This window comes from Melospiza georgiana, chromosome 3 (assembly GCF_028018845.1).
Source record: "Melospiza georgiana isolate bMelGeo1 chromosome 3, bMelGeo1.pri, whole genome shotgun sequence".
NCBI classification, from domain to species: domain Eukaryota; kingdom Metazoa; phylum Chordata; class Aves; order Passeriformes; family Passerellidae; genus Melospiza; species Melospiza georgiana.
In genome coordinates, this window is record NC_080432.1 from 109,764,512 (window position 1) to 109,791,277 (window position 26,766).

A 26,766-nucleotide genomic window follows, 5' to 3' on the forward strand; every position below is an offset into this window, starting at 1 on the left:
CTGTTTGAAGGTTAAAAATAATGCTTTGGTTAACCAAGAAGCTAAGTTAACAGTGATCTCTGAGTATTTCTCTTCTGTTTTCTATAGATAGTGCAGTGGGGAAAAGATTACCCATTACCATAATATGATCAGTATGATATATAGGACAACTTAGAAAGCAGCATGGTTTCAGGCAATGATCAGGATGCATTTAATAATAACTCAGATTTTTTCTGCTACTTACATAATTGAAAAAAATCATAGGCAGCAGGCAAGTGGTTTTTTTTGGTTGTGTGTACTTTTGTTGCTCAAGACCAAATTCTGCATTTGAGGAAAAATTCAAGAATATACAAATTTCATAGACTCATGAAATATCACATATGCATATTCAGTCTACCAAGTCATTTCTGATTTCACATTCATTATGATATCTTTGTTTCAGGTATGGGAATAAAATTCTAGTATCAAAAGTTCAAAAAATAATTAGACATCTAAACATTGTATTTATAGATATTAACCTTTCTTTAAAATAATTATGAAAAATATTAAAGTTTATTCCCTGAGAAAGCTAATTAATGGAAATAGCTATCACATCATAGAATTTCTATATGATCCAGGTACTATTTCTACATATTTCCTGGGGCAGGGGGTGGGAGAAGTGCAAGCTCAGCATTTTTGTAAATTTTAATAATTTTTTACTATTTACTAATTAGCAATGCACCCTGTAAGTTTAATATGTCTATTTGAAGCCATCACATCTGGAATGTAAAGAACAAAATCAATCTCCTAATCTGAATAACAAGTATGAAGAAAATCCAGTTGAACTAACGAAAAGGTAAACAGGTTTTTTTAGCAGATGGAAGAAAATGTATTCTCGCGATATATTGAATACTTCCTGAATGATGGGATAATCTAGAAAAACATTTTAAACATAAGGTAGGAAGCTGTACTTCTTTAATTAGAAGACAACTCCACCTTCTGGGCATTACTTTGAAGAAGATGAAGAGATGAGCAGTCAAATAGACCCAGAGTCACATCAAAGGTACTCTGTTTCTGAAGGGGCTTTATTTGTTTCCATTCCTCTTAGTATTACTGTGCATTCATGCTACTAAAACTGTGGTCTCAGGCAGCCTCTCTTGCCTGGCAATAAAATACTTCCTAAGGAAAAGAAAGACTTGGTATAAAGCAACACAGAAGACGGAGACTGATGCAAGAGATAGAGGAACTCGCATTTAAGTGCATGAGTTTCAATTTACAGACATAAAGTAGCAAACCATAGAGAGAGCAAGATCACCTACAACACAATATTTGATTGACTGGTCAGGTAAGGTGCAGAAGCCAAACATTTTTCAGTCACTAAGGTGACTTGGTAAAGTGTCTGTGCTGATGATTCTAGCTGATAGCAAGAACAAAGAGAGTGAGAGTGAAGACAATGTTAAAGCAGTAAGCTCAGAAGATGGAAATGATGATGAAGCAGAAAAGGGGGAAAGAAGAAAAGCTGAGACTGAGCGATCATTTACTTGTTTATTTATCAAGCTTACTCATCATTAGCTATCCAATAAAAACCACGAAAGAAAGATGGGGAGAACCTGACAGGATAAGAGATCAGTAAGGAGGCAAGCAGGTATGAAAACCATTAGCAGAGAATTGATAAAAATGTTTTATGAACATTGCATTGCTTGGGGTGATGTAGAGCAGAGTAGAATGATTGCTTCCCAAAAGCATGAAGCAAAGAAGAGATGGCTATACCTCTAGGGAAATGATAACTAAACCTATCATTCAGAAATCTATAAAGATGTGAACTAAGTTATTCAGGATATTGAAAGATGATGTAAGAAGCAAATTCACAGGCATAGAGGCAGAAAATTTGATGTAGGAAAGCCACACAGAGGGAAAAAATAAATAATGGGAATCAATATATGCTTTTAATCACAGCTTTTTGTAGGAAACTAAAACCAGATCTCTACTATATTTCATAGTTGAACAGCTTTTTTTTAATCATACAGAATGGCATGGTGAAGAACTTTAGGATAACACTACAGCAAAATTAAAACTGAGAGAACTGTAAATTACTCTGGCATAGAAATACAGAGATTGCTAGTATGGAAGCAGCTAGTGAATCCTGAACAGGAACGATCGATTAAAAGCCATATCCTGCAGTACAGTGGGTATGGAGGAAATGCTTGCAGCTGGCTCCTGTTTTCACAGAAATCCACCAGAAATGTATAAGTTTCTCCATTTTTCTTTCCAGAAGCAGAAGACGGAGCTTTCTTTACACTTCAGCTCCATGAAGGTTGAGAAATTAGACAGATAAGATCCTTCAAAATCTCAAGACTTTAGGTATGTTTACTAACCAAATTAGTTCCCTCTTTATATGCATCTGCAGTTGCTTTCAATTTCAAAACCTGGCCAAGTCAGAGAACGACTTACTGGTCTAACATTGCTTGTTAGAATACTGAGTTTATGTTTTAATCACTTGAAGCAGAAAGATCTGCACGCAATTGGGTCCCCCTCTAAACATGGGGCCACCATCTGAAGGCATTACAAACCATATCTTCCTTAACTTGGATGAGAATGTCCATTAGGATCAAGGCTATTATCATCAAAACTTAACCACGAGGAAAGGAAAACCGACTCCCCATTTGAATATTCATTTGACCACTGGCATAATATATAAATCAAGGGTTCAGAAGGAAGGTAGGTTTGTTTTAATTAACCCCAGATAACTGTGTGATGTCTCAAATTAGTGCTTCAGTAAATTCTTGACACTGGTAATTTAGGACACAGAATTTTGTCACAAGCTTAGCATTTCCTGGTCATCATCAGACTAATATCAGACTAATTCTCTAGTAGACATCTACCATTCTGAGTTTGGCAGAGTTTGGCATTCAACATGATGCTCAAGCTGTCAGTACCAGTGCATCCCCATTAAACACGCACTCACTCACTCACTCACTCACTCACTCACTCACTCACTCACTCACTCACTCACTCCTCTACAGTTTAAGCTACAGGTACTCAAAATCAGCTGTGAATGCATGCAACTTTGTGGCTTAGATCAGACTGCAGTGAAAAGGCTGTGAGAAGCCCCACAGCCCCTTCTCTCAGGAGCTGCACTTAAGCTGAATCTGCTGTGGCTGTGCACTGTTATGCATTTTGCTTTTCTGAACCTTGACCTGTGGATGCCATATCAAGATTTCATGGCCTTGGACCTACCCTATCACTATGAGCTTTCCTGAAGATCACTGGACTAATCCTGACCCTGATGCTTTGATTTGATTGCTTGGCTTGATGTCAGATCATTACAGACTTGTCTGCTGATGTGGAATATTAGCTGGGTCTGGCTACCATCACAGACCTTCTCTGCTCTTCTTGTTTGGATGCTGTGGAACCTTGCCTTTGCGGTGTGCACACGCTGATGTCTCCTGTTTTCTCTCACGGAGCAGCCTACTCTTGCTTCTCCCTGAACACAGCAGCTAATAAGCAAATGATGGAACACTAAATGCCTTCTAGACAGGCTTGAGTTGCACAGAAAATATGAAACAGAACTGTTAGAAACAGAGATCTCCTGTGTCTCAGTTTCATGTTGAGGCCATGATTTTAACCTGCCTCACAGGAGTTCATAACTAGGTCTTTGTATTCTGGAGGCATGTCTAATTCATCTTGAATATTCTCCATGGAGGATATAAACTGGATTAAGATTTGCTCAAGGGATTGTAAAAGGTTGTCCTGGGGCACTGTGAAATATAATTTTCAGGATAATGCACACATGCTTTATTTAGATTGTTTACATCATGCATGGCAGAACAAAACCCAGTACCTCACTGGGACATATAGATGCTATCCAATCTAAGTAGAAAGGAATACTAATTAGACTCAGTTTGATTTACTTGTTCACATTGTTGCATTCTAAATTAACTTTAATAACTCAGGAGAAATATCTCAGTGTTATTATGGTCATTTCAATAAAACAACCACACAATGAGGAGATGCTTAAAAAAAGATCTAACTAGAAAATTGGGCCTATAAAGAATGACAGAGCTTGGTTATTATGAGCTGTTATAACGCAATCACATGAATCACTATGGCATGTGGACCTTGTGCTCAGCTCTTGTTATCTAATTCTGGCCATCCCATCTCCAGCATCCCCTGCTTTTTCCCTCCCACTCCCTCCAAATGAGAGGCTTTTCTTGTTTACCAAAGTTGTGGGAGGAGGAATCAAAAAACATCCACGCATCAAGGAAACAAACAGTCAACTAGTCAGCTAAGTCAGATGTTACACCATTCCTGTTTCCTTTGTCAGAATTCAGGTGTCTTACATTTTCATTCATTTTGAGTGCAGTTGACAGAGAAAGATAGACATGCCTAATCAGGGTTGCTTGTGTTGCCTTCTCAGGGTTTTAAAAAATCATCTGAATTTTGATGCACAATGAGCTTAAACTGCATATAGGGATAACGGATTAACCCTTACTTGTACTGATGAGTACATAAAATGCACATTATTACTGACCTCAGTGCCAAAATTAAACATAGAATATAGTCAAAACAATCAGCTCAAGATAAAACATAGCATTATACCTGCAGTAGAGAGGCTTCTACATATTAAAAATCTCTATTTGGATTCAGACCAAATTTTCAGATGCCCTTAGTGTGCCTTCAGTTTTGCTCTTACATGCAGTACAAAATCACCACTTGGGACAGGTAATGTGTAGAAATTACTGTGATTAAGAAAATGTCTCAGGTTTTCCTGAGACATGACAAATACAGTTACAAGGAGCCACAATTGTGCCTGGCAACACAACACTTGCATTCCTCACACAAGCCCCTGATGGGACTCTGTCTTTGGCATTATATCCTACCTGCAACCTATTTTCTGTTACAGTTATTTCAATACAAATCTGGGCTTTATTGCTATTGTTCTTTCCTCAATTTCTTGTGCCATTCATTGCAGTATGTTTATGAAATATTTATTCAGAATAGGAGTCCCCCCAAACTGGAACTATATAGCTTCAGTGGACTATTCCTTATTTTCTGGAAATATTGCCTGTAGGTAGAAGCTCTGTAAAGTTAAAATGTGATTCTACATTGTGCAATATTCCAGAAAACACAATTATACCTACGAGCTAAAGTGAAAAGAAAGAGTTTGTGCATGTTATTACATAAAAATCATGATGGATTTTTTCAAAGCAATATCATGAACATGAAATTTGGAAATAAGAAGCAGGGATGGAATTTTTTTTGTTTTCCATTGAACAGCAGTTTTTGCAACCCATCAATACAACAAAATGGAAAGTCCTTGACCTGAAATTACTAAAAAAGAGTGACTGAATGTATATGCCAGAGAAGCTATAAATTTAGTGAAAATGTTTGCAAATTATTTTTAAAAATAATCTATATACTCAGTCTTGCAAAATTATTCAGTGTCAAGTATTCTATATCTCAGTCCAGTTCTGCTGTTACTGCCATGCCATACTTGGGGTAGCTGTAATTATCTCCACAGCTAAATCTAGGAGATAGCCAGAAAAAAACAAAAGATTTCTTGCCTTTCAAAAGTATTTGTATTATAATCTGTAGTCAAGATGGCTTTACTACTACAAATCATACCCTGGAGAACTGGACAATCAAAACGTGTAACTTATATATGATCCTTCTTGCCCACAATATCCTGATTATAGCATTGTTACAAATAGTATTTTACAGGATCCTGGAAAGAAAATTGCTTTTTTCCCCCCTTTAGTTATTTTCCTGTCTTTGCTCTGTGTTGTTTTTTCAGCGCTTTTGCTTTTATGGAATATTTTATATGTACTAAATGGTTTTTCTGTCTCTAATCCCAAAACATCTAAATGGTGCTTTATTGGAAACTAAAATGACTGCACTCTGGTGGCAAAAATTCATAAAAAAATTTCCTAGCTGAACAAAAAATGAACAAAGTTAGGGGTCAGTGTAAGGATGCTCGGTTATTTGATAATATTTCAAAACAGTCCCTTTTTCCAGAAGCATAGATGTGGTCAGCATAATCTGGACCAATCTTGATGTAAATTGTGGCTATTATGAAATCTCTATGATTTAAAAATCTCTGTTCTACAGTTACATTAAGTTTATTGCAAAGGAATATTTGCATTGCAATGAACCATTTTCAAAAGGTGCTCAAAGCCATCATTCAGTGCGTGTGCTGAGACAACATACTGGTTCCAGTGCTTTGAAAAAGAAATGAATTGGACACAGAATAACTTTTCCCCCCAAACTTACACAAACAGTCACATCTGCAAGAGGGACTGCAAAGAGGATCCAGAGAACTACAGGTCTGTCACCCCAACCTCCTCGTCAGGCAAGGTCTTGACAGAGCAGATCCTTTTGAGTGCCAACATGCAGCGTGTGCTGGACAACAAGGGGACCAGGCTGAACCGGAATGGGTTGAGGAAAGACAGGTTCTGCTGGACTGATCTGGTTACCTTCAATGACCAGGTGACTTGCTTAGTGGATTAGGGAAAGGCCGTGGATATTGTCTGTCTAGACTTTACTAAAGCCTTTGGCACAGTCACTCTCGGCACTCTCCTAAAGAAGTTGGCAGCCCATGGCTGGGACAGGGGCACTTCTCACTGGGTTAAAAAGGGTCTGGGTGGGCAGCCCCAGTGAGTGGTTGTGAATGAAGTCCCATCCAGGCAGCAGCCAGTCACTAGTGGAGTTTCCCAGGGCTCAGCACTGGGGCGAGTCCTGTTTAATGTCTTTATCCATGAGCTGGGTGAGGGAATAGAGTGTACATTCAGCCACTTTGCACACGATACCAAGTTGGGTGTGACTGCTGGAAGCTGGAGAGCAGGAAAGCTCTGCAGAGGAGTCTGGACAATCTGGACTGATGGGCAGATTAAAATGGTAAGAGGTTCAATGAGATGAAGTGCAAAGTCCTATACTTGGGTCACAACAACCCCATGTAGTGCTACAGGCTGGGGGCAGAGTGGCTGAAAACCTGACTGGTGGAAAATGACCTTGGGGTGCTGGACAACAGTGGCTGAACATGAGCCAGAGTGTGCCCAGATGGCCAAGCAGGCCAATGGCATCCTGGCCTGTATCAGCCACAGTGTGGCCAGCAGGGCCAGGGCAGGGATTGTCCCCCTGTACCTGGCACTGGTGGGGCTGCCCCTCAAATGCTGCGTTCAGTTCTGGGCCCCTCACCACAAGAAGGACAGTGAGGTGCTGGAGTGAGTCCAGAGAAGGACAATGGAGCTGGTGAAGGGCCTGGAGGACACTGCTTATGAGGGGTGTTGAGGGAGCTGGGGATGTTTAGCCTGGAGAACAGGAGGCTTGGGGGGAACCTTATCACTCTACAACTGCCTGAAATGAGGCTGTAGCCAGGTAAGGGTCATTATCAGCTCTTAAATAACAAGTGGAAAGACAAGAGGAGATGGCCTCAAGTTATGCCATGGGAGGTTTAGGTTAGATGTTAGGAAAAAAAAATTGAAAGAAAGGTTTCTTAAGCACTGGAACATTCTGCCCAGGGAAGTGGTGGAGTCCCCATCCCTGGAGTTATTTAAAGATATGCAGATGTAGCACTTAGAGACATAGTTTAGTGGTGAACATGGTAATGTTATGTTAATGTTTGGACTCATTGATCTTACAGGTCTTTTCTAACATCAACCTTTCTATGGTTCTACACACATTAAAAATAGAGCTGATGAGAAATTAGTAGGTTGACAAAAGAAGTAAAATTAATAAAGTGAAACAGTTCATTTAAGTACATTAATAGGAATAAACAAGTTCTATCATTCAACAAAGGTATAAAATATTGGGAATTATACACAAGATAGGATAAGAGTGGAATGGAAGCCTTCAAATAAAATTTGCAAGTATGTTTTAAGAAGCAAATTGTTAGGCTTTTTAATAATGATACACTACATTTAGGTTATCTTTATGGAATTTTTATGTTATGCCTTTTTTTTTTTTTTTAGGTCTTTCTGCAACAGATCAATTTTACATGGGTGCAAATGATTAAACTGAGAACAAAGAAACCTCACTTGATTAGTAACTTGGCTTTGTTTTCTTACATTCCTGGGAAAATCCTAGCCAACAACAACAGAATAATTTTTTCCTTTAGTCCAAACTTCAATATATTATATAAGGGATCTGAATGAAAGAAAATTCTTCCCATTTACATACTTCTACTAAAGAAAACTATTTCAACATGAAAGACTAAGACAACAATATAAAGTCCTAATTTTCTGTGCCACCAAGATGTTCGAATTTAACAATTTCTAGCTTGTCAGACAGCCTGTAATAATTGTCTAACACAGCTGTGAGGTAATATTACTTTGTTTAAGATTTTTCAGTGGAAGGTCTAGCTATATTTCCATGAAGCACTAAATGAAAGAAAAAATTTAAAAAAACCAACCAACCAACTCCCCCCCAAAAAAGAAGAGAAAAGGTTCATGTTAAACAAATTCATTTCATGACCAGGTATAGCTAGGAAAGACTAGAAACATTTCTAAAGCCACTGACAGTGCAGATTAATGCTGAGTGACAGGTAAAAAATTGGATACAGCAGCTAGTGATATCACTAAAACCTGTATCTATAGGGAAAAAACCCATTGAAAATGTGCATGTGGCTCTCTAGACAGAGACTCTGGTAAAACATGTATTAAAAACCTCATGAGTAAATATGCTGTTAGGGAATTTAAAAAATAACAAAATTATGAACAGAAGAAAATATTCTAACAAATGCCTACAAGAAACAAGAATTACCAAATTCCTACATATTTACTTGCCTACTCATTTTTCCATCTCTGAAAGAAAATTCTTAAATCCATTCTCTAAGTATACCCAAAGAACCAACACAAAAAATCAGCAAACTACATCTAATATCTTGTCAAATGAACTTAAAAACAGTACATACATGAACACTTCAAAATCCTCTGAGCTTTGCTATTGAATACCATTTCCAATTAGAAGAAGCTGTCCCATTTTTGAATGTCTTACCCTGTTGACATGCAGTCTCTATGACTTAGCTTTACAAGAGTTTTGGGTATGTATAATTTTAACTTCTGAAAATTATTTCTAAGTACAACCAGAAATACAAAATAGATGATGCAGTATAAAATCACCAGCCATGTCTTCCAGCAGTGGAACTATTCATCCAAGAAACAGGTATAAGTTCAATTTGGCAATGCTAAATGACATTCATTTTGCAGAAATTAACTTTTCTTTGTGCATTGTTGACTGTGAATGGAGACCATTATTTTTCATTGCCTAGATAGTGATGCAATTTTCAAAGCTAAATGAGCATTAAAAACATTCATTCCATGCTTCTGCAATGAACAATCTAAGATACCCAATGGCAAAACGAGACATTCCCTTTAATCTTTACGAACATATTCTATTCCCTCGAGGTTAAAATGAGCAAGGAGGGGATAAGCTTGCTGTATTTTTGATAAATGTTTTTTTCACAAACAGGAGAAGTCTTGTGTGTGCAGATGCAGCAGCCTGCCTGCTTGCCAATCCCTGAAGATCCAATCATCCTGATGACTGTCCCACAGTTCCTTCCCTTTGGGCAGGTCAGTCTCTTTTCATTCCTCTGTATCATTGGAGGTAAGATTTTGGTGCCAATATAGGGGAAATATGTTCCACCAAGGGGCACAATTCATACACATATGAATGGGTTTCCAAGTACTTGCCTTTGATATCAGCTCACATTCTGGAGCTGATTTTCTGGAGAAGTGGCTGTACCAATATACTATTTTCCCATAGGTGTTCTTGAAATCTATCTCATTTCAAAATACTTGACTACTGAGTAACAGCAGACAGCATGAGGCCATATGATTTTACTAGCAATGTGTTACAAAAAACCAGCATCTAGTTAACCCTGCTAATAATTAAAGTAACTGGTGACCTAGGCGGCATATCTTATATGTTAGGAAAAAAAATCCACAAAAAATAGTCATTAAATAACACCATAAGCATTGAACCACAGATTATATGAAAACTCTTTCAAGCAATGAGATCAAATATCTTTTCTAGAAGACAATTTCCCAACCTATATGCATAGAAGATTTACAGAATAATGCTGCCTAGGGCTGATTACATGTCTTCATGATTGTAGAGAGTGTTTGTTCAAAGAAAAAAAGAAAAACAATCACAAGAAAAACAACATCAAGCTATCTGGTGTCACTGCAGGTGATTTAACTATTTGTGCATGCATCGAGTGCCATTCAATCACTGTAGGCCACAGAGCTGTACCACATATTTTGGGTGAGGAAAAGTTCTTTCTCTGTCTCCTTCCCACTCTAATGGGGCTTAGAGCATGGAAAAAAAATAAAATGTATATTCATCTGTAGTAGAACAAGCCTCTGATTTTTTATCACAAATCTTATCAAAGATTCATTATCTCCACCTTTAGACAGAGCAACAAATGAGGTCCTAAAACTCATACCCGAAGCCAAGGGAAAGAAAAACTTACACTGTGAAACGGATGAACTCATGGGTACAGAAATCACAAGGCACAAAATATGTGTTAGAAATTTCAGAATATGTGTTAGAAATGTTGGTGATTTTTAGCCCACCCAGTGCACGGATCCTTTGGGATGCTTTGAACTGATCTTACTGACACTTAGCTCTGTTGGCATTATACAGTCTGACCTTAACAGAATAGCAGAGATATATGCAGTCTCAGGTCTATATACTGAAGTCCAACTCTCCATAGTGAAAAAGATATAAAAATTACACTTACAGAGACACAATTGTGCAGAATTACATCTGCATATGTTTACATGGCTTTGAAACTTGACCTCAATATCTGACAGTCTCACTTCCAAAATAATTATTACCATAAAAATACTTTTATCTGATATTCTTAGTTCACTGACACCCTCATGAAACTGACTCAAAAAATGAAATATTTCTCTCCAGTTCATTACCTCAACTGTTATGCTACCTTCAGGCTACACAGTTTGAAAAAGATGGATCTTTACCACTATTTGTAATTAAAATCTACAGTCATTACCAAGGAAATAATACCTTTTCAATACAGCAAGTTGATTTGTCTAATATTTAACATGGAAGTTTTTCCCTCCTTTTTCTGTTTTATTGCTTGGTTGGTTGATTGTTTGGTTGGTTTTTTTGACTCTTCATATTTTTATTGTTGTTGCTGTTTCTATTGTGGGGAGTTAATTATTTTTTTATTTTTGGGGGGGAGGGGGCTGTTGCACTTTTATTCTTTATTTGTTTGGGGTTTTGTGGTTTTTGTTGTTTTTCCTTTCCTTGCCCTTGAAAGGCCAGGAAATGAAAAAGAGCTTTGGCAGTATGCCATATCATAAGCTTGGTATAAAACGTGTTAACTCCATATTCACAACAGAGCTTTTGGCAATAGACCTGTTTCTGACACAGTGCTAGTATTAGGCAGAGCTAATAGCTGGCTTTACTCCTATTTTAACTGAATTATAATTTTGGGGAGTTTAATTCTATTTAGATTTCCTTCTTCCATTTTCAGTAGCGAGTGAGTAAAAAAAATGCTGCAGAAATCATTAAAACTGGGCCAGAACTTTGCTATTTGCAGTACTTAGCCACACCATCTCTAGCTGATGTACTACCAGATGATGGCTGGACACTCTTGTGGTACCACTTTCAGGGCCAAAAACCCCAGAATGAGCCATCAGTCCATGCAGAATTGCATCTTTTTATTGGACTGTGGTACTCCTGTTTAAGGAAGGACTGTATTGTTTGAAAATCTTGACACTACACTCACTGAACATGATTGCTGCCACTTGGCACTACCTTACTGTGAAACAAACTCTCTGGGGTGTGCATTGATTTCATTACTGTATTAATGTAAAATTACCACCACAGATGCTTCATTTCTATCCCCTTAAGCCTCATTCTACCTGGAAATTGTTGGAAGTCACCTAAAGGTCCACCTGTCTGAGGCAAATGAGTGAATAAGGTCAGGTATTTAATTTCTCAGGTCAATAGCTAAATACAACAGTTAAAAAATGGCCTGTCATACAAATTGATTTCTCTAGAAAACAACAGTTTTTAATTGCTCATTTCAAGAAACAGAATTATTCAGAAAGGAGTTTGCAGAGGCAGAAATTTAGAAATGATACAACAGTATGAGATACATAGATACTATAAAAAGGAATTTTCACAAATGGGCTGTAGATACTACTTTCTTTTTCAGTTGGAGACATTTGTTAATGAGACAAGATCCTTTATGTTGGTGTTTTTCATAGCTTCCATTTGTTTAGAATGTTTTATTCCACTTAAATAAGGTAGATAAGGGAAACACTTTCAATTATTCTAGTTTCCATAGCACCCATTTAAAAATTCTGAATGATTAATTTATTTAACTTTATCTTTAAGGTCACTTAATAAACTGTATACACAAAACTAAGTACAGAATTATGACTGTTACTAAGAGTACAGCTAGGGAATCAAGTTAGGTTTTTATCCCAATTTGTGAAGACTGATAAAGATTCATATAGTAGTTTTCTTCATATTTGGAATTTTCAATCTTAAGTAACAGAGTTGCATTTTCTCAGGATCATTGAGTATGTAGGTTTAGAAAAGAGTGAAAAAGTCTAGTCTTTTATGCTCTGTTCACAGCAAGTTTTCAGGGAACGTGAATCATTTAATAAGCTTATTTTATACTGAGAAAGAAATATGAGCTCTTGAGCATTTACTTCAGGAATTAAGTCAGATGCTGCAGTGAGCGAGACCTTCAAAGTGTGCATGAAGTCTTTCCCCTTTAGCCAGTGGAGAAAGCTTGAATCTTCTGAAAGCCAACATACTGATCTGATCATGGAATTGCTGACACTGCTGCAAAGGAAATTATATGAATATATACAGAGCACAAGTAGTAAGAGTATAAAAATTTGCAATTGACCTTTCTCTGTAGTTTCCCTATTCTTCTATCTATTTTTTCTCTCCTGGAAGGCTTTAGCTATGGATTGTTACATATGGTTTGAGCAAGTAAAGAATACAGAAAGAGGAGAGTGATACCGGCAGTGTGTAAATCCTAGGACTTGAAGGATTTTTGGAGAACTGAAAAGAAAATGTGATAGGTGTTCCCTTTCACATAAGTAGAGCATCTGCCCAATCAACAGCGTAGAGGTTTGGGGCAGGAAAGACTGATGGCCTACATCTGAGTGTGAAACAAACAGGATGAGAGCCAGAAGCCAAAGTCATGAATGAAAAAATATGTAGCAGAAGACAGAACTTAGAACTTGTCTGACCACCATGTTTTACAATCCAAGAACAAGAGTGTGACCAACTGTGCTCCACAGGACAAGGAGAAAAGCATGAATTTTGCCTGTGAAGACTGTTTTCTCACCTGGCCTATTCCCTGGATGATTCCTTGATGATGTTCACATATTTACATATGAAGTAGGACACACTACCACTACAAGGAGTGATTCCTGCTTGCCTTCTTAAAGGAGCAAGTACAATTCACACAGTTGCTTAAAGGCGAAATTTTCCTTTCTGAAAACATGGGGTACTCTGGAATAATTTGATGGAAACAGGAGAGAAATCTGAACGGCTATTTTGGGGCCACTCTACAGGATCTGAATTTTTATATGTGTGATAGGTGCACCTTTCTTTCTATTAAGAGAAAATGCTGAAATACTAGCAGCTGAACTTTTATTAACTATAAATACCCACTTTAAAATCTACACTATACTTTAACACTACACAGATTCAGAACAAGAAGTAATTTAATTACAAATGAATTCTGAGTATCAGTGTATACATTTATTGAACTACTTGTTTCCTTGCTAAAAATTTTAGACATTTTGTTTCTACATTTGTACAAGTAATATCATCTGTGGCTTTTTTTCTGTTTTCTTTAACATATTTGAAAAAAGACCCTTTACAAATTTTAAATAAATTCGGTCTCTTGGTATATTTTAGGCCAGCATGACATTTGTGATATATGAGTCAGAGGATCTCGAGTGCTGCATTGAAGACACACATCACTAACTCTAATACAAAAAAGATAAGCAGACTAAGGCAGACGCCATTCAGATAAGGAAACAAAGCATATAATGTGAACAAGTATCTAGAAAGTATAAACAGGATTTACAAATTACAAGATGTAAAAGCCTTAGACTGGGATAAGGTGAATGAACCACAATAACAGACAGCAATCCAGCTTGCTTATTTTCTAGCATTCCCAAAGCTCTGCATGTGTACCATTGGTCATGTCTTATAGCCAGACTAAGTACATTTTCTGAAAGGTCCTTTTGGTCACATTTCTAAGTGTCTAGCTAGGACTGGAAAATTTTAAGATACACTCCATATGCCTGCAGGATTCTTTTGTGTTTTCCTAAAATTTCATGGACATGAACAAGAAATGGGAGATTGAAGGTATAACAATAAGGTGTGCAAAGAAAGGAGACAATGGGCCCTTTCAAAACATCTTTTGCCATATGGCATCCTAGACTGTCTGTGAAGGCAGAAATCAGACTGTTTCCTGCCAACATTTATAAAACTTATGTAAGCAGCTCAGTTTCAAGTTTTAAATGAAATGTTAATTACTATACTAAATCAGATTACTCATCGGAGTAGCAGTGTCACAGCAGCCATTTTTAAGTTGAGAGATAACAGGTTGTTAAAAGTTGATTTATGCATGGAAATATGGTTTACACCTCTTCATTTTTTCATATAATATTACAGCTAGCTGCATCTACCATGTAGAAACATACATACTTGTTCCTATTTTGTACCTTGTAGGACTTTGAGTTCATGCTTATGCAGAATTAAATGTGGTACAATAGAGTTAGGAATCTTCATTTTTTCCTGTGAGCAAGATTAAACAGAGATGTCAGCCTAGTTTCGCTTTGTATTCACTTTTCAGTTGTGTACATGCAGTCCCTTTTGACAATCTGTTCTCAAATATCTGTTGTAATCAGTCCAACTCCCAGTCTGATTTTTAATTATTATACTTTATTTATTTTTTATTATTTTATTTGGGTTTTTTGATCATTCAGCTCTGAACCTCTCTGTGTTCACAGGTTTTACTGACTCACAAAAAACCACTCTTCTTTGCTGTAGATGACCTGAATCATTAAAGATGAGCTAGTCACCAGGCTGCCTTTACAGCCAGTGGCAGAACTTCCACAAGGCAATCCATGCCTTCATTTTAGATGTCTGAGATGATATGAATTGCTCTCCTGAGCAGCACTCTCCCTTGATTTTAAAGGAAGCTTAGAATGACTTTGGCAATTTTTGTGATGCTTAAAGTAAGTAAAATGAATCCAAGACATATAATCTCAATTTAAAAGAGTGTTGCAAGCGATAGCTACTGAAAACTGAAAAAAAAATTTCTGTATTTTCTTTAGACTGCTAGTTTTGCACACTAATGCTGTTATTTTCTCTGAATGACTTGATCTACTCCCTCTTAAATGCTCTGTCAAAACCGAATTTAATATGGCAGTGTATATCCTCTCCTTTTCATTTTGCTATACATCCTGGAAATCTTCAATCTTTCCCATCTTTGAGTATTCTAAGTAACTTTGTGATATCTGCACATTTTATAAAACTACTGATCATTGAAACATCCATATTCATAAAAGTAACATTAACAGAAAGTGGCTTTTCACATGCTGAAAATTCTCATTTGTTTTTCCTTTCAGTTCTAAATAACACCCATGACAACATATTGCTCTTCAAGATTATTTCGGTTTTCATTAATATCATCTTAGAGCTGTAAGCTTGATTTTTTGACAACAGAATGTTCTTTAACTATTTTTTTTTAGCTTCTGCCCTTAAGGAAATCTATTTGACGATACTGGGAAAATTTCCCTTACAAAAGAAATCCTTACAAAAGAATCTGAATCTGCCATAGAAATACATATCCCCTAATATTGCTCTCTATTTCCAGTTCCACATTCCACCTCTATCTTTAAAGACAGCTATGCCTGTAGCACTCCAATCTTCCAGTTAGAAATTTCCTTTTTAAGTCAAAGGTTGAATAGTTCTTAATAGCAGTTCACCCACCTTTTATTACATATCTTCAAAACTCTTAATTGTTCACCTTGATGAGAACTCAAATCAGCCAAAGCACTGAGATGATCTGCTCAGGTCTTTAGTGTTCAGAGAAAAATTCAAAAGGCTATTAAAAGCCAAGGTTAATTCTTTAATCTAAAATCAGGAATTTATCTTTAAAACAGACAAAACTGAAAGCTATTGGTTAACAGAGAATGGTGACATGGTTGAAAAGCTTTTGTCACACTGCATGTTGTACCCTTGCAGGTGGGTCTGTGCTTTCAGTGAATTCAGGGACACTGAGGGATAGTGAAAGCTTCTGTTTGTTCGCACTATCATTTTTGTGTGCCTGCTCAGCTGGTCTGGAGGAGGAGGAGGTGGAGGAAGAAGAAGAAAAAGAGCAGGATGAGGAAGAAGGCTTCTACCTCCCATCAGAGGCTTTTATTTCACCTAATCATTTCTTAAAGAAGTGCAGATAATAGAGAGTGCAAGGATATACCACATACAAAACATACACCCTCTGTCCCCACCATGCACAAACAAAGTAAATGGTTGCTTTTACATTTGTTATGTTTTTCGTGGTGTATTCACTATCCTTGAGAGGAAAGCTAATAGGAGATGGGCCTTGCTTTAATGGAAATGCATTTGAATTGACTGAGCTTCCCCAATAAAGTACAGATATTGGATTATCTGGATTTGAAACCAGTCTTTGATGTTTTGATTCTGAAGAAATGAAAAATTTGTGTTAAAGGCCATCACAATGAAAAGTTTAACAGGGGCATGGCAACTTTTGGTCTTAGCTATTTTCAAATGTATTATAATGTGGCTTGTGATAGCCTAGTGTATAGTTAATGTACCTTTCATCACTTCCCATTTGTCATCAATTGAGAATGTGCAATGGAAATTCATTGCAGCATGGCTGTTTAGTAACTCTTTAAGCCACAACTACTTCTTTCTGTGTCTTGAAAGAAAGAGAAAATGAAATCCCCTCTGTGGAAGATCTCAGGGGATTAGCATATCTGTGAAACACAATTAGGCGCTCAAATTTTACATCAACTACTATTCAATTAGAAATGTCATTCAATTAGCAATGAACTTATAAACTGAAATTAGTAGAAGAAACCAAGAACTCACTGTGTTACTTTGAAATTTGCAACTAAACTGGATTTTTTTTTTCTCTGACAAGAAGCATCAGTTCATATGTAGCTCATATTTAGCTCATATTTAGGGTAATTTTTCTGAACTTTAAAGTGATTTGGAAATGAAAACACAGGAAAAAGCATTTAAAGCATATGAAGATGCTGAGAGAATATTTCATGGTAAATAACTATTGATTCAACAGGACCCCTGTGAGCCTCACATCTGTGCCTGGAAATCTCATAGAAACTATTCTAAGGCAAATGGAAGACAGGGAGGTGATTAAAGACAGCAACACAGCTTCACCTTGGGCAAGTCTGTCTAACCAACTTAGTCTTCTGTGATGGAGTGACTGCATCAGTGGACAAGGCAAGAGCTACAGATGCCCTCTGGACTTCGGTAAAACCTTTGACATGGTCCCAACAACACCCTTCTCCCTAAATTGTAGAGGTAAGGATTTGATGGGGGGATTCTTTGATAGATTAGAATTTGGTTGGTCACATCCAGAGGGTAGCAGTTCATGGCTCAGTATCCTGATGGACACTTGACAAGTGGTGTCCCTCGGGAGTTTGTGCTGTGACAAATGCTGTTTAACATCTTCATCAATGACAAAGGCATCAAATGTGTCCCCAGCAAGTCTGTAGAAGGCACCGAGCTGAGTGGTGTGGTTGACACACCTGAATAATGGGATCTGGAAAAGTTCAAGAACTGGGCCCATGGGAACCTCAAGAGGTTCAACTAGTCCAAATGCAAGGTGCTGCACCTGGCTTGCTGCTACCCAACCCCTGGCATCAGCACAGGCTGATTGAGGCCAGCCCTGAGGAGAAAGAATTGGCAATACTGGGGGATCAAAAGCTAGACCTGAGGGCTTGCAGCCCAGAAAGCCACTTGTATCCTGAACTGCATCAAAAGCAGGGTAAGGGAGGTGATCCTGCTCCTCGACTCTGGTGAGACCCCACCTGCAGTGCTGCAGCCAGCTCTGGGGTTCCCAGCACAGGAAGGACATGAATCTGTTTGAGTGGGTCCAGAGGAAGGTCAGAAAAATGATCAGGGGGCTGGAGCACTGTTGCTATGAGGACAGGTTGAGAGTGTTGGAGTTCTTCTGCCTGGAGAAGAGAGGGCTTCAGGTAAATCTTATTGCAGCCTTTCACTATCTAAAGGGGGCCTTATAAGAAAGATGAAAAAATGTTTTAGAAGGACAAGGAGTGATGGTTTTGATCAAACAGGATAACTTTAGACTAGATATAAGGAAAAGATATTTTATAATAAGGGTAGGGGAACACTGAAACAGGTTTTCCAGAGAGGTAGTAGAAGATACCCCATCTGTGGAAACATTCACAGTTACATGCCACAGGGCTCTGAGCAACCAGTGAGTTGAAAATGTATCTTCTAACCCAAACTGTTCTATGATTTTATTCTATGAACTATTGGATTTTTCTATTTAAAGATGAATACAGTTACAATTTGGGTCTCATTTATGCACAATATCTGCTGCCTGAATTAAATGTGTCTGTCAACTTAAAAGAATTGTTATAGATAAGACTTCACATATTTATAAACTCTTGTTGGTACAGAATAATTATTGCTGACCAGTCCAAAACTGCATAGTTTATTCTTTTCAGTTGAGATCAACATAAATATTTCCTAAAACCCACACATACGCAGTCAGAGAGTCATGCCAATGCCCTGAGGACAACTACACTAAAACTGAATTATTCCAGATACATTCCTTTCTTGTTAGTGAAAATAAGAAATTATTCCTTACTGATAACAGCCTTCTTTCTCCATCTCAGCATGTCACCTGAGCTCAAGTATTCTGATGAATGATTTGCACCACAGTGACCCTGTCCTTTTTTGATGGCTGAACGAGCATGGGGTGGATAAACTCATGCCAATACATCAAGGCACAGAGCTAGGAAGTCAGATTAAACCTATAAATTCATTTCCAGTTTTCACCACCCATTTCTCAGTTTTTTTTCTATTCCTTTGATGGTTTTATAGTTAAGAACAGACCTCCTGAGTGCCTAAAAATACCTTATATGTGGGAAGAGGAAGATAATCAAAAGAAAGACTGTAAAGATTCTGCAGTTATCTAAACCAGCCAGTGCACAGCAAAGTTTCTGATCCAATTGGAATGTTGTTGCTGTTTCCCATGTGAAGCCATGAATATGTAGAGACATAGATTATTTGAATGCACCTTCTTAATCTGAATGCATTTGCCTGTTTGATATTTTTTTCACATTTTTCAGAGGACAAACAAATTAGAATGTACTACAATGTGCCAAGCAGCATGGACTGTGTGCTTTAAATAAGTTCAACTTTTTATTTTGTCAGAAAATTTTCACAGAACAAACATTTCAGAAAAAATACTTTCCTTTATAAATTTGTGGAGGGTCTAGCACAATGAAGGACTGACAACTGGAAGAAGCTTTAAGTGGTATTAAAGTGCAAACAGTAGTACCACAAAAATAATAAATCACTAGTTAAAACCCTACTGCAATGTTTTAAACATTTTAAGGCTGACAGAGTTCTTTTTGGGGAGTTCTTTGAAATGTCTCCAGTACAAGATTGTGCCTTGTAGTAGTGTCACTCTGTAATATGAACTGGACAACAATAATAAATATTTATTATTGTAGAGCAGCAAGTAAATATTCGATTGGGGCAATCCAACATTTCCCCTGCTTTATTCCACCAATTAATTTCAAAATGACCATATTTTCTTACTCATTCTAATGACTTGCTGAAAAGCTGGCGTATATGTGCAGTAAGATGCTAACTTAAAATCTGAAAAAATGTATTAACACCAGAAGTTTTGCTATCAGACAATACATATATTGGATTTATTCCTTACATACAACTTGCTAATACTTTCCTGGCACTATAAAAATGCAGCTACAGCAAGTTAATTGAATAAATAAGCTACTAAAAAAAAGACAAAATGATTAGAGAATAGCTTTTCAAACAGATTTTTAAGTTTAATTTTTTAAAAAAATGCTTTCATTCCAGCTCATTTATAAGTACTAATAAATGTAATTGAGTTGCCAGGTATTTTCATATTTGATGTTTGTTATTATATGACTATAACCTGGCAACTCTCCAGTGGCAAAAACAAAGTTTGAAAAATAAATCTAAATAAAATTTTGAAACTTTTACACATAGAAAAACTAACATAACAAATTCTATACTTTAATTATTTTGGCAACTAATGTATATTTTTTAAAATTATTGTTTGTCTATATTGATTATTATCACACCATAACATGTGCAAAGATTTTTTTTTTGGCAAAATGGAATATTAAAAGACAATGTCAACAAAATAAACACTTCTCACTCGATAACCTATATGAATTTTAACTCAATTAGCACAATTTCACAAATTAGCATTTGAAACACTACATGTCCTGGAAACACTCTAAAATCTACCTACAGCTCATAGTATTCTGAGTATTCTATTTTCTTAATTTTGATTCTAAAACTTTGCATTAGATTTTGAGATGTAATTATGAAGAAATACGACGTGTAAGCCATTCTGCATGTGCTAAACCAGAGAGGGGATAAACAAGCAACACATAATCTGGAATGTGATAGAAGCAGCAACTCTATAGTACATACTTGGAACTTCTGATTTTCAATAGGTCATAAATTTGATAGAAGAAATTTCTATTTCTTACCTACATTTCCAGTCATTAGGTATGAATTCTGAAAGTCCATCATTCCCATTCCAACAATGTGTATAAAATCTTCAATCACCTGCATTAACTCCACTGAACCTGGATAGATCTAACAAAGGAAGGTCAGACATGACATTTACTATAATACAAAATGTCCTCAGCTGCAAATTCAAATAAAATCTAAATGCCATCAAAAGCAAATTGAGAAGTAACAGTTGCACAGATATAACAGTCTGTTTATATCCTCATATAAACAGACACTACTTCCCATAAAGTTACATGAAATCAACTGTGCACTGGAACTGTGGAAAATGTTTCCACTAAGTCACTGCCCTTCTCAAAAACTTAGTGGCCATTACTTTCATTAATGGTTAAAGCATTTCATATTACAGAATAACTCTAATTAAAATATTTTTCCTTCCTCTGAAGATATCTTCAGTAACTTCAGAACTACTGATACAAACAGTAATGCAAATCTCACTGTGGCCTTGCCAGTATGACAACCTTTGTTGCATTAGTCAACATGTAAGCAAGTTAAATTTTTACTGGTACTATTATTTTCATTGCTGATATGGAGTAGTAGAATCATAGAATATTGGAGGTTAGAAGGGGCCAGTGGAAATCATCTAGCTCAAGTCTCTGTGGAAAGCAAGATCAGCTCTAGCAAGTTGCCCAGGAACTCACACAGCTGGATTCTGAACGTCTCCCAGGAAGATGACCCCAGTGCTTCTCTGCACAACATCTTCTAGCATTCAATCACTCCCACCTTTTCTTATACATGAATGGCATTTTCTGTATTTTAATTTTTGTGCCTTGTTTTTTATTCTGTCAACGGACACCATTGAGACTTGGCTCAGTCTTCTTTACTCTTTTCGCTTTCAGGAACTTTTTATATTGTCATGTTTTCAAACAAGAGAGTATCAGCTATTTCAGCCTATCCTTGCATATCTAATGTTCTCCTCCCTTAAATAACTTCATGGTATTTTTCTGGGCTCATGCCATTACTTTGTGTCTTGTACTGAGGAGCCCAGAACTGTACAGAGTAAACTAAAATAAATTGCAGTAGCCTTGGCATTGCTAATGTAGCCTCTCAATTTGGTTTTTAAAATTATAAAACCACATTTTCAAAAAATAAAATTTATTTGCAAAGCTGAAAGCTTTAAAAAAATTTTTAAAAGCTTTTAAAAATAATTTTTAAAGCTTTTAAAAATGTTTAATAATTTTTAAAGCTTAAAACATTTTAAAATATTAAACATTTTCTTTAATATTTAACAATAATACAATAACAATTCATCAACAAAACAGCATTAGAGATATAACAGTTATTAATAAGACTAAAAGTTCTGTTCATATCACACACATAAAAAAACAAATTGGTTTTTATTGCCTGTTATGAACAAGACAATTTTCAGTAGCAGAGTGTCTTGCAATAGAAAAAATAACAGATGACCTATTCATGGTGGTTTTTTCTTCATATCAGTGAAACGTTCAAATTTCACCTTATAAGCAATATTCAACCCATTCTTTCCACTACTGGGACTGCAGACTCTAAAAAAGCCCTAATGAGACTATAAATTCCAGCATGCTGCTCTCCATCTTCATCTTGCTCTATCTAGGTCCACAGTTATTAGGTTCAGAACAGCGAATTTTTTGCTTTGTTTCCTGCATGGATCTGTTAATAAAAGGTAGGGCAGTAATACTGTTTTGAAGAAGAATTTGTTGTGATAATTATGATGCTAACAGGTTGCAAATGCTGCTTCAGGTGATAGAGACTTAATGTCCATCTTCTTAAGGATGAATTACTGAGATCATAAGTGTGGGTTTTGCATCCATCTCATGCAAAGCACACATACTCACAGATTATGTACTAAGGAAAAATGTCAGATTTTTTAAACCCTTGTTCTTGCATATAAAATTGTATAGTAATTAACTGTTGAGCACTCAGTTGAGCAGGTATTCTGGGTTTTTCTGAAGTACTGAAGTACTGGTTAATCAATAGGATGCTGGCAGATCTTGATGAAGAATATGCAGAACAGCTCCCATGTTTTGAAACTCCAGTATAGACTTACACACTGCGGATTGAAATGGCTTGTGAGCAGCGCTTTACATCAGCTCTTAAAAAAAGGCAAGTATTAAAGTGAGTGCTCCTTATCTGTATGGTATACAACCTGTAATTAATGGTTATTAACTGTTGGCATTTCAGCTAGAAAAACAGATGTGTTGAGGCATTGCAGCTGTATACTTGATTGAAAGTCAGCAATTTGCTGACAGTGAGTAAGATTTTCTTTCCAGCAAAGAATCTAGAAAACAGGCTAAGAGATCTATGCTAACAGTAGCTGTGGAGTTTAAGAAAACAGTGCAAGCTGGCAAAAAGGTTGGTCAGACTGCAACTGGGTTTGCAATGTTTTATTACAGAAAATTAAGCTGAGTGGCTGAATCAGAAACAGAATCACCTTCATTCATTAGTGCCTGCTCACTCCTCCAAGCTGTTATGAAGAGCTATTTGCTTCCAAGGTTACTTTGAGTCTGCTTATGTAACTGCACAAGAACAGTAATAAGACTAGGGGTATTGGGGGGTTCATATCTCAGTGGTCTAAAATTTAGTGAAGCCTCTAGCTTTGCAACCAGGAACCTATGGCCCCAATACTCCTGGATTCAGCTCATCTTGGTTCATTTGGGTTTCTGCTGTATCTAGATCTGTGAGCCAATGATTTACCAGGCAGAGGGAAGGAGGCAAAGTAGAAACAACTTGTTCCCTCTCTGTTTTTCAACATTGCTCCTTCTACAAGCAGCAGTGAAAAGAGGGAACTGGAGATTTACTGTTGCCTCTTTGTCTCCACATTCTCAGAATTTCCTCCTAAGTGCTGTCATCCCCAAATCTCCAGTGTCAGATGGCTGACATGGCATGGGTAAGCAGGCAAGATGGAGGTAGAAGACAAGGTCAATACCATAGGAGTGGTATCATGTCTGTTTATTAGTAGGGCTCAAATAATTGCTTAATATTGGTCTCCTTATCTTGGTGTTGTTTATGGAAACCACCCACATGTATGTGATTTTGCTGCTTCCATCCATCACTGCTAAAGAAAATGACACACTTTGTCTATTTTTGTATCTGGCTCTTCTACAGAGGAACAGAAAAACAGGAAAAGAAAAAATATGATTCCCAGCTGAATTGTACTGGGTCAGCTGCAGTGTCATGTGCCTACTGCAAGGTTTCAATTAGTAGTGAAAAAACTTGATCTTCCCTTTCTCAGTGATATCATAAATGTGAACTTACAGAACTGAGGGTAAATAGCTTCAATGATCTTTAAGTACCTTGTGATTTATTAGGAATGACACAAAAAGTGAACAAAGTTCAAGTATCTATAGAATACAGTAACAATGACTACACAAGAGTAGAGCACAGATCTATGTAAGGTATTTTCATGCCTTTGACAGTAGCAAAAAGCTGATATCTAAGGAAGAGTATAAGGGGACAGGAATATTGTGATACTAGCTTGGAAAGTCTTGCCCAGCTTTTTTTGCCAAAAGACTGCCTTATGCCTTATGGTTTTTCTTCAATAAATTTGCCTATTTACCTTTTTAACTTGTGTCCTTTCAGTTGTAAGAAGTCCTGCAAGGTAGCCTTCTACAGAATAAGTATGTCCTGTATTCATTCTGAATCTGCCACTATTTTGACATCCTTTAGTTATTTTACAAGGAGAACAAATGAGTAGATTAAATACTCCTGCAGCACATCATCCAAACCACTCCTGCTTTTAAAAGCGCCTATTGCAAATAAGTGCACTTGAATCTTCCATTCTGAAGTATCTTGTTTTGTTTAATCCTTCTCCATAAAAAATGTTTCCCTGCCTTTGAGCATCCCCACAAATTTTCCCTTTTACATAACTATGTTCATCCCCATTGCCAGTGTTATTTGTACCTGAATAAACCTGACAGTATTATGGTCATGTTCAAGAACACAAATCTTAACATTGTCCAGTAACTTTTTGGTATAAGAAGTTCCCATGCAGGAAATATAGGAAATTCTTGTATGCAAGAAAAAAAAAAAGGGGGGGGGGCTATTTGAATTTTAGCTCTTTTATCATACATTCATGATTTTTGCTAGACTTTCCTATTTTATAAAAATTTCTAGACCAGAAACTTTTCAGTCCTGAGGATGACAACTTTTCTTCTAAATACAACCTTATATGACAGGTCACCTGTTTGCATTTCTGTAAGTTGTTTAGAGGTGTTGCATGAGGTCTCTGGGTGGGGTCTGATGTGTTGTGTTTGACAAAAGCAGCATTGCAGTAGCATTTTTCAGCTTTTGTATGTACTTCATTACAATGTCCAAAGCAAAGACATAGTGAATAATCATATGGAATGCTAATAAAAATCTATTTTTATCAAGAGAAGCAGCTTATATTCTAAATATAATTTCAATATAAGAAATTAGCTGGTGGGTCCTGAATTGCTCCTTTTTGAAAAGGACCAATTTTCCCCCCAAATATTCTATCACTTAGGATTTTCTTTCAACTACAACAGGGTGCATCTTTAACCTGATTTCTGAAAACATATATTAAATTTTGTCAAATCTTACCTGTTGTGCATCTTCCCACTTCTCTTTGTTTTCTTCATCTAATAGATTACTTATGATTTGAAAGAAGTTCTGAAAAATCAAGTAAATGAATGACTAAGTAAAATGATTTGAAAGATATGAACGACCACATCCTTAATCTAACATTAAGAAGGCTTTCCTTTCCCTATTACAGACAGAGTTCTGCAACCTATTTTCTGTCAGTAGGAGAGATGATGTGACAAAATAATACATTTGATAAGAGGGCACATATTTTTTGGTAAATTTTTAATTCTTGTGTATATAATCATGTTCCATAGTACCACTTCTTATGAAACAAGAACCATTTTAAACTTGCTAAACTTTTAAATGTGATGGTATTCTATTCACAAATTGCTCTCATTCCAGAAACTAGACAACTACAGATTTTGCAAAAAACCAAAGTACATTTAAGAAGCACCAGTCTCCAGCCTTTAGTTTCTATTCAAAATGAGAAAATGATCCTTAATAACCATATATTGGGCATTCAATGACATTTCAATGGTCAATACAGTTTCAAATCAGATGCTTCTTACTTCTATGTGTCACACTTGTCTCTATCCTTTTAGGAATTTCAACTTAAAAGGAATAAGCAGTTTCTGTTTCTTTGACCTTAAGCTGTTAACTCCTTTTTCTGATTCTCCTATTCATTTAAGGGGAAAAATGCAGAACAGTTAGATACAAATTTATACATTTAAAATCACTTTTCTCCAAATGTTTGTGGAGAAATCTCCTTTCTAATTTTGTCTGCTCTCTCTAGCAATTTGTATTCCCAACTTCTTCATCCCTAAAAGCTAAGAATTTGTGCAGTCTGTTCTCATCTCTGTATCACATTTTGTGCAGAATGTCAATTTTGTCTACAGCCTGCCAATTATAATTTTTCTGTTCCTTCATAAAAGATACATGTAGTTTCCTGTAACCTTAACTGAAGAGTGCAATTAAGTTCCCCACAATTTCAAGAAACTTTACCTGGAATACCAACAATGTGACCTTGCTGGAACTCAGATTACTGGTCACTACCTCACCTGCACTTACTTTTTACGCATTTTGGGGAATAAACAGGACCTAAATAAGGTTTAAGTAAGAAGCAACTTTAACACAGTATTAATGAAATTACAAAGGATTCAACTGCACAATTACTAAAACCAGAAAGGAAAAACATCTAACATTAGTCTGTGGTGGGTATGCTTGAGAAAACATTTCAAATGAGAGATATCACCAACATTTTAGGTGTCTCACAATTATGTAAGTAAAACATTTTAGAATGCAAAATTGAAGAAAATTTGTGAAAAAGTTTTTATAATAACATTTTACCAGTCTAACCTAGTCCCAATACTAAACACCTGACAAGCAAGAGGATCTATCTTTGCCTAACCATTAGGAAGTTAACAATGCTAACTATAAAATTCACAT

The 26,766-nt window shown here is 36.5% G+C and overlaps 1 protein-coding gene across 11 annotated transcripts in view; it reads right to left on the reverse strand.

The window, feature by feature from the left end:
• The window catches only part of ADGRB3 (adhesion G protein-coupled receptor B3), a 447,992-nt gene that overhangs the window by 196,366 nt on the left and 224,860 nt on the right, over positions 1 to 26,766 (reverse strand). For all 11 annotated transcript variants that reach the window (XM_058019377.1, XM_058019384.1, XM_058019383.1 and 8 more), the window contains 2 exons: positions 25,339 to 25,407; positions 20,757 to 20,865 (listed from right to left, as the gene is read on the reverse strand). In XM_058019377.1, coding sequence (XP_057875360.1) covers positions 20,757 to 20,865; positions 25,339 to 25,407 — 178 coding nt within the window. The remainder of the gene's footprint in view (positions 1 to 20,756; positions 20,866 to 25,338; positions 25,408 to 26,766) is intronic.